We start from the raw sequence: 8,117 nt of genomic DNA, 5'->3' as shown, positions 1-8,117 counted from the left end.
TACGGCCCCCTCCACAACCATAAGCTGATCCACTCTATCCTGCGAAACTAGATTTCAACCGCTCATAAATTTTACGGCCGGAAAATATTCCAGAGGACTGTACGAGTAAAGCACTAATGATGATGGTCTTTATTGTGGTGCAACGTAGCAGCAACGCAGTAAATCACTACGGTTTTTTGTGTATATATAAAGAAAATACTTGGGACATATATGTTCAAATAAAAGACAAAGTATGTCTAGTGTATTTAGGCTGCTGTTGTTGACAGTAATGTTGTCCAGTTGGAGCTGAAAGTAGAGTGTAATGCGTAATTGCTCTTCTTGTCAGTTACTCAGGCTGTCATAACAATTCTGTGTCGTAATTGAATAGCACTCACTCTTGATCGAATATTTTAGTTGTAGGACGATTGGGGCGGTACCTCCAGTATGTAAAGCTCTCAACTTAAGTATTTGGGTACTGATCTAAGTGTGAAATTAAAGGAGGAAGTATCAATAAGTTCGTCAATACAAACTGCAGTAATACGTGTTTATTTATAAATAAAGATCGTTTTCATTCAAACAAAATAAAGGTGATTGTACATGAGGTGAGCAGGTATGGGCGTGAGGTGTGATGCGACGTCCAGTGAGGTGGCGACTGTAATCAGCTGCGTGGTCTAGCCGTGGATTCCGTGGATTCCGTGGCCGTAGGCAAGTCCGTGGCCAGCGAGCAGGCCGTGACCGCCGGCGAGCACGGGGGCGGCGACGACGGCGTGGGCGGCGGCGGCGGCGTGGGCGGCGGCGCCGTTGATGTGGGCGTCGCGGGCTTGCGTCTGGGCGACGGCGGTCAGGTGGGCGGCCCTGGTGGCGGCCACCTCAGGGGTGTCCAGCACGTAGCCGCCGGGTCCGACGGCGATGTGCGCCGGGCCGTAGGCGGCGTAGCCCGGGTGCACGGCGTGGGCGGCGACGACGGCGTGGGGTGCGGCTACCACAGCTGGGGCGGCGGCGAGCACGCCGTGGGCGGCGCCCAGGTAGCCGGGCCTGGCCACGGCCACGGCCACGGCGGCGACGAGGAAGACCTGCAAATCGCGCAGTTATCGATGTAGCACGATGTACCTTCTTTAGCATTTCAAGCTTGGCTGTTGGTCACAGTCCTGTGTAAGGACCAACTATTATGAGCCAAGCGAATTGTAAGGACAGAACATTCACTTCAATCAATAACTTCTGTCACCTCAGAGCAAGACTGTTGTTCCGTTCCTGCCAAAAATTGGAAATTTGTGGTAAGGACTATGAAGTCAAACTGCTCAGGTTATCGGTCCCTAGGCTTACGTACTACTTAATCTAACTTAAACCAACTTACGCTAAGGACAACACACACACTCAAACCCGAGGGAGGACTCGAACCTCCGACGGGGAGAGCCGCACGAACCGTGACAAGACGCCTATACCGCAGGGCTACCCCGCGGCGTTCCTGCCAATTCCTTTCGATTTTGGAGTAGTTTATGTCCGTTTCAGTATTAATTGGTGGGACAGGCTGTAGATTTTGCTGATGCAACTGTAGCGATTCGACAAACATCTCCAATAGAATTCAGACAGAAAAAATAACTGTTTACTGATACGGACAGAACGATCACTGCATTGCTTTGGACTGTACAGAATGTCAGAATTCACCCTTTATCATTCAAGATAGAAGTTACTTATCTCAAAAAGTAAGACACTATTCCATCCCTCTTGATGATGATATTTTTACCCTTTACATGTACAAAATACACCACCGAAGTAAAATTATGGAAAAATGATTGTTAAGCCGTTCTTCCAACTACAGAACCGCTTTATGTTATTTTATTACTGAAGATTTCTCATGTCACTGCAGATGTAAGAATCATTAAACAGTAAGTATTAGCTTAAAATCTCATTGAGGCATTCTCTAGAAATTTCGAGGCATACTGCTCCTTCTAAGGATTGTATCTATTAGTACATTTGCTCTTTCATTCCCCACATCATTCGACAGTACGAAGTAAAGTACGGCCTACACTACTAGTTCTTGTTCATCTTTCTGCTGCAAACACCGAGGGTGCAGTCTAAGAAAGACTACAAGTGCCCTGTGTGCCTGCTTATAGCTTCGTACTAACTGAACGTTCTTCAACATTCACTTCCAGAGCTGACGTCGGTGTTCTCAAAATGTGCCACCTTGCAATTGTTCAAAGATTACTGCCTTACCTTATTTTTGAGGTGCTATGCAAATTTCCCTGCAATTTTAATCTCCTAAGCAAATACTCATTATGAAACATCCGGTTAAAAGCTGTATCTCTTCATGGCTTAAGCCACAGTTTATCCCTACCCATACTGATTTCCTAATATTTCAAACTCTACAGGATGTTTCCAGCTCACGTTACTGAACGACCAGCTCTGTGAGAACGCATAAGGTGGTGAATGTCTTATTACTACGAGTTCTTTCAAGGACTGTCTCTCGTAACAGCAGAACGTAAACTGTAAGGAGGCTTTCAGACACATAAAAACTGACTGCTAGGCCAGGAGCTGAACAGCAGTCTTTTTCGAAAGTATGCAGAACTTATACAGAGTCTGAATTGGTCGAAAGAGGTGACTGAAGGTAATAGCTTCGAGTCGCGTGGGGGATCGTTCTGGGATGACTCAATTGGAAGCAGCCACAACAGTCGAAAGTACGGGCCAGAACCTCGATCTGGAATATTGAAATGTTAGTTCATCTTGTCACAATGGTCACTCGTCTGCGGTGTGAAATGTTCGGTTGAAATACATAAAATATAATTTAGGAACAAAACAGTCTATCGCGGCAAATGTGCAGTTAGGGTGGACACTGTATATAGATATTGCTCTCTACAGTGAACAACAGCATCGTTCTCCGTACTCTGTCATGGGTTCCAAACAACCAGTTCACGTATCTGAGAGGCGTACCAGATGAACGTCCTAATTACGGGTGATGTCGGTACTTTTCGTCTTCCTCCAGTTCGTCACCCTCAGCGGACTCGAAGTTACGGAAACGTTTCATTACGCGCCTGTCTTGTTTCACCCACTTTTTTGCCGACTCGGTGGTTTTCTTATTTCTCCAATTTTTTATTATCAGCGGAGCAACTCGTCAGTGACACGGAGTGCCGAATACCTAATGTCACTTGCAATTTTTTTTTTTTTTTTTTTTTTTTTTTTTTGCTGCACATAATTCGTTTCCAACTCGGTAGGAGTGTGCAGTATTCGTAATCCTCCATTCTTTGCTTTTCACACGCTACGGTTTCCGCTATACTGCAGACCCCCGGCTTTTTGAAAGCGTACACTGTCAAAACACGAGTATTAACAGGACTACGGTAAGTGGCCGGAACACAGCTACTGATGTCCAGTGACCGTAAATTTGTCGCCGTGTCTTGCTGTGCCAGAGGCCTGTTGCTGAACTGTTTACTTAGTAAACGACTCACTTCCGTTGGACCTATTCTCTTCTAACAATGACTGTGTGCTCTAACAACTACCTCCACGGTTAAAGTCATTATTATGAGCACTGTTAATGATTGTGAAAGTACTGAATGAACACTCTACTGAAACCACAATTTTACCTCTCATACATGGAAGCCCATATTTCTTTCTTCCTCCTTTTTGACTTTTCTCGACTCAACCACATCATAATTATCATAGATTACTTTTGGCTGTGTTAGTTGTATTTGGTTGCTGGGCAACCCACCTGACACCACAACTCCCTCCGGGAAACGAATCTGTCTTGCCCATCTGTGTACGTCTATGGTACATCTCATGGTTGCAATAACGTTCTATAAGTGTTTGTATCTGAGGTGAACCGAGGTTAAAAGCCCTCTGATTACCTAGATGGTTGTGTGAAACCACCTAAAAAACCATATCCAGCCTGGCTCACTGGACCTCGTCGTTATCCAGTGAGGCGGATTCGTTCCGGGTCTAGCTTGCCTGGCCGTGTCCTGGATATGAACCTGTTACAGCTCTCGCCTATCCAGGCAGATCTCATAGATTTATGTCCGTTATCAGTAAGCACATTCGTCGCGTTATAAAATTCTCAATGTAACAAACAGTCTGTGTAAATTACTCGCGACATCGTCACAGCTGTTCCCTGTTAACTGATCTAAATCCACTTTAATACCTTTTAACGCGAGAGTGCATTCGCGTCCACACTGCAACCCCAGACTCCACAGACTCCAACTGAACACATGTCAGCAGCACTGGCCGTGATGCAGTTGAAAGACGGCCAACAGCGGAAGAAAGAGTACACAGCCTCAGACTAGAGTGAGCGATACGCGTACAGTGTACGCGAATATACCCGCAAAGTTGTGGGAAGAAAAGAAAAAAGTGCTTATCTCTAATGGCAACAAGGGACGGAAATGCTATTTACAACTTGTACAGAAACCAGAAGGCACTTACAACAGTCGAAGGATAATAGTGGGAAGCAGTGCTTGAGCAACAAGTCAGACAGTGTTGAAGCCTATCCCCGATGCTATTCAAGCAGTAGAATGAGCAAGTGGTAAATAAAACAAGAGAAAAAATTGAAGTATGAATTAAAGTTCAGGGAGAAGAGATAAGAACTCTGAGGTTTTCCGATGATATTGTAACTCTGTCAGAAGCAGCAGAGGACTTGAAAGAGCAGCTGAACGAAAGGGACGGTGTCTTGAAAGGAAGATATAAAACGAATATCAACGAAATCAAAAGGGGGATAATGGAATGTAGCCGAATTAAAGCATGTGATTCGGAAATGAAACACTGACATTAGTTGATGAGTTTTGCTATTTGGACAGCAAAATAACTCACTATGGCCGAATTAGAGAAGATATAAAATGACTGGTACATTTAGCCATCACGAGAGCGTTACAAATCTCATAGAACGTTTGAAGTGGGACACAATTGCAGATAGACGGCGCGCTAAACGGAATGGGCTGCTCACTAAATTTCTGCTCACTAAATTTCGAAATCCGACCTTCACCGAGGATGTACAGCATATATTATTACCACCAACTTTAAAATTGCGCAGTGATTACCATTCAAATGTAAGGGAAATTAGAGCTCGCACTGAGGCGTTCAGACAGTCGTTTTCCCTCGCGCGATCCGCGAGTGGAACAGAGGGGGGGAAATACGACTTTGACGCGAATTGTGCCCTCTGCCACACACCGTTTGGTGGCTAGCGGAGTATATATGTAGATGTAGAAGAATGGAAATGGCAAGAAAAGCGTTTCTGAAGAGGAGAAATTTGTTAACGTCGAATATAGATTTAATTGTTAGGAAGTATGTTCTGTAGGGCTCTGTATGGAGTGTAGCCACGTATGTAACTGGAGCACGGACGATAAACAGTTTAGACAAGAAGAGAAAAGAGGCTTTTGAAATGTGGTTCTACAGAAGAATGCTGGAGATTAGAGGGGTACTGAACATAAATGGGGAGACAAGAAATTTATAGCACAACTTGACAAAAAGAAGGAATCGGTTGATAGGACACATTATGAGGCATCAAGAGATCACCAGGCTAGTGTTGGAGAGAAACGTGGGGGATAAAAATCGTAGCGGCAGACCAATATGTGAGTACCCTAAGCAGTTTCCGGGCGGGAAGGAGCACCTGTCCCCGGCACGAATCCGCCCGGCGGACTTGTTTCGAGGTCCGGTGAGCCGGCCAGTCTGTGGATGGTTTTTAGGTGGTTTTCCATCTGCCTCGGCAAATGCGGGCTGGTTCCCCTTACTCCGCTTCAGCTACACTATGTCGGCGATTGCTGCGCAAACAAGTTCTGCACGTACGCGTACACCACCATTACTCTACCACGCAGACGTAGGGGCTACACTCGTCTGGTGTGAGACGTTCCCTGGGGGGCGGGGGGGTCCATCGGGGGCCGAACTGCACAATAACCCTGGGTTTGGTGTGGGGCGGCGGAGGGGTGAAGTGGACTGCGGTAGTCGTCGTAGAGTTGCATACCACTGCGGCTGCGGCGGGGACGGAGCCTCTCTGTCGTTTCTAGTTCCCCGCTTAACATAACCTTAAGCAGATTAACAAGCATGTAGGTTCCAGCAGTTATCTGGAGACGAAGAGGCTTCTACAGTATTGAGTAGCATAGAGAGCTCCTTCAAATCAGTCCTCGGACTGAGGGCTACAACAATAACGTCAGTAATGATGTTTAGTAATGAAACACGTGAGGCAATCCTGACCTTACGTCTTATCTTAGAAGAAAGATTATGGAAAGGCAAACATACGTTTCTAGCATTTGTAGACTTAGAGAAAGCTTTTGACAATGTTGACTGGAATACTCTCTTTCAAATTCTAAAGGTGGCAGAGGTAAAATACAGGGAGCGAAAGGCTATTTACAATTTGTACAGAAACCAGATGGCAGTTATAAGAGTCGAGGGTCATGATAGGGAAGCAGTGGTTGGGAAGGAAGTGAGACAGGGTTGTAGCCTCTCCCCAATGTTATTCAATCTGTATATTGAGCAAGCAATAAAGGAAACAAAAGAAAAATTCGGAGTAGATATTAAAATCCATGGAGAAGAAATAAAAACTTTGAGGTTCGCCGATAACATTGTAATTCTGTCAGAGACAGCAAAGGACTTGGAAGAGCAGTTGAACGGAATGGACAGTATCTTGAAAGGAGGATATAAGATGAATATCAAAAAAGCAAAACGAGGATCATGGAATGTAGTCGAGTTAAGTTGGGTGATGGTGAGGGAATTAGATTAGGAAATGAGACGCTTAAAGTAGTAAACGAGTTTTGCTATTTGCGGAGCAAAATAACTGATGATGGTCGAAGTAGAGAGGATATAAAATGTAGACTGGCTATAGCAAGGAAAGCGTTTCTGAAGAGGAGGAATTTGTTAACATCGAGTATAGATTCAAGTGTCAGGAAGTCGTATCTGAAAGTATTTGTATGGAGTGTAGCCATGTATGGAAGTGAAACATGGACGATAACTAGTTTGGACAGGAAGAGAATAGAAGCTTTCGAAATGTGGTGCTACAGAAGAATGCTGAAGATTAGATGGGTACATCACGTAACTAATGAGGAGGTATTGAATAGAATAGGGGAGAAGAGGAGTTTGTGGGATAATTTGACAAGAAGAAAGGACCGGTTGGTAGGGCATGTTCTGAGGCATCAAGTGATCACAAATTTAGCAGTGGAGGGCAGCGTGGAGGGTAAAAATCGTATAGGGAGACCAAGAGATGAATACACTAAGCAGATTCAGAAGGATGTAGGTTGCAGTAGGTACTGGGAGATGAAGAAGCTTGCACAGGATAGAGTAGCATGGAGAGCTGCGTCAAACCAGTCTCAGGACTGAAGACCACAACAACAACAACAATGAAAGTAAAGAGTAACGAATGGTTTCTGACGGGTATATCTCTCGACAGTGCCGAAATCTTAGGGCACAAGAATTAAATGGTTAATTTCACAGTTCCAGTCAGCATTTTCCACGGAGACCCGCAGCCGGCCAGAGCGGCTGGCTACCGTTACTCACCAGCAGGACCTTCATGGCAGGAGTTGGGTTGCGGCTGCTATGAACTGTACCGTGACAGCGCGGTCACAGCTTTTATAGTCGGCGGCGCGCCGTGAAAGGCCCGCAGTGCCCGTGCGCCCACGGCCTTCCTCGGGGCTGCCACGCCTGTCACCGCGGACCCACGTCGCCCCGCCACACCCCCTCGCACTTTGCCTTCACCGCGACGAACCGCGCAGGATCCCCTCTAGACGTCCCGCTGTTCAGTTTCCGACAGCACCACTGTGGGTGAAGGCGGCCACAACAGCGCCCGCCAGCGGAAGACGCGACCGTGGAGTGCGGGCAGTGTCACGGTTAACCAGGCACTTGGCCGCTAGAAGCGCCTCCCGCGCGACCGCGAAGGGTTCGTTCCACTGTGTGTGCTCTCCGTTCCGCAACAGAAGGATAGATATTTTACAACTATTCTGCCTAGATAAGCTATTTTTAATGTACCGGATAGCTATCATTAAAGTGCAGGTGCTGACAGAGGTCCAGTTTGGGCTCACTTTCTTCGTACGACAGCGAAACTTGTTCGTCATGCTAATGCCGTAATGGGAACCGATTTACTCAGGAGTTCCAATTTTGGTCACCAGGTGCTAATCTGGCGCTGTGAATGCAAGAAATGGTTCAAATGGCTCTGAGCACTAGGGACTTAACATCTA

At 46.1% G+C, this 8,117-nt stretch overlaps 1 protein-coding gene across 1 annotated transcript; it reads right to left on the bottom strand.

Moving 5' to 3' along the window:
- Positions 1 to 509: 509 nt before the first annotated feature.
- Positions 510 to 7,514, bottom strand: LOC126474096 (cuticle protein 63-like). The gene is made up of 2 exons (XM_050101516.1): positions 7,441 to 7,514; positions 510 to 1,052 (listed from the first exon to the last, which is right to left on the bottom strand). Exons 1-2 carry the CDS (start codon positions 7,453 to 7,455, stop codon positions 651 to 653), a joined length of 417 nt encoding a protein of 138 aa, XP_049957473.1. The 5' UTR covers positions 7,456 to 7,514; the 3' UTR covers positions 510 to 650.
- Between the last annotated feature and the right edge of the window lie 603 nt (positions 7,515 to 8,117).

This window comes from Schistocerca serialis, chromosome 4 (assembly GCF_023864345.2).
Source record: "Schistocerca serialis cubense isolate TAMUIC-IGC-003099 chromosome 4, iqSchSeri2.2, whole genome shotgun sequence".
NCBI lineage: Eukaryota > Metazoa > Arthropoda > Insecta > Orthoptera > Acrididae > Schistocerca > Schistocerca serialis.
The sequence above is the reverse complement of the archived record's forward strand: the minus strand, read 5'-3'. Positions and strand labels throughout refer to the sequence as shown.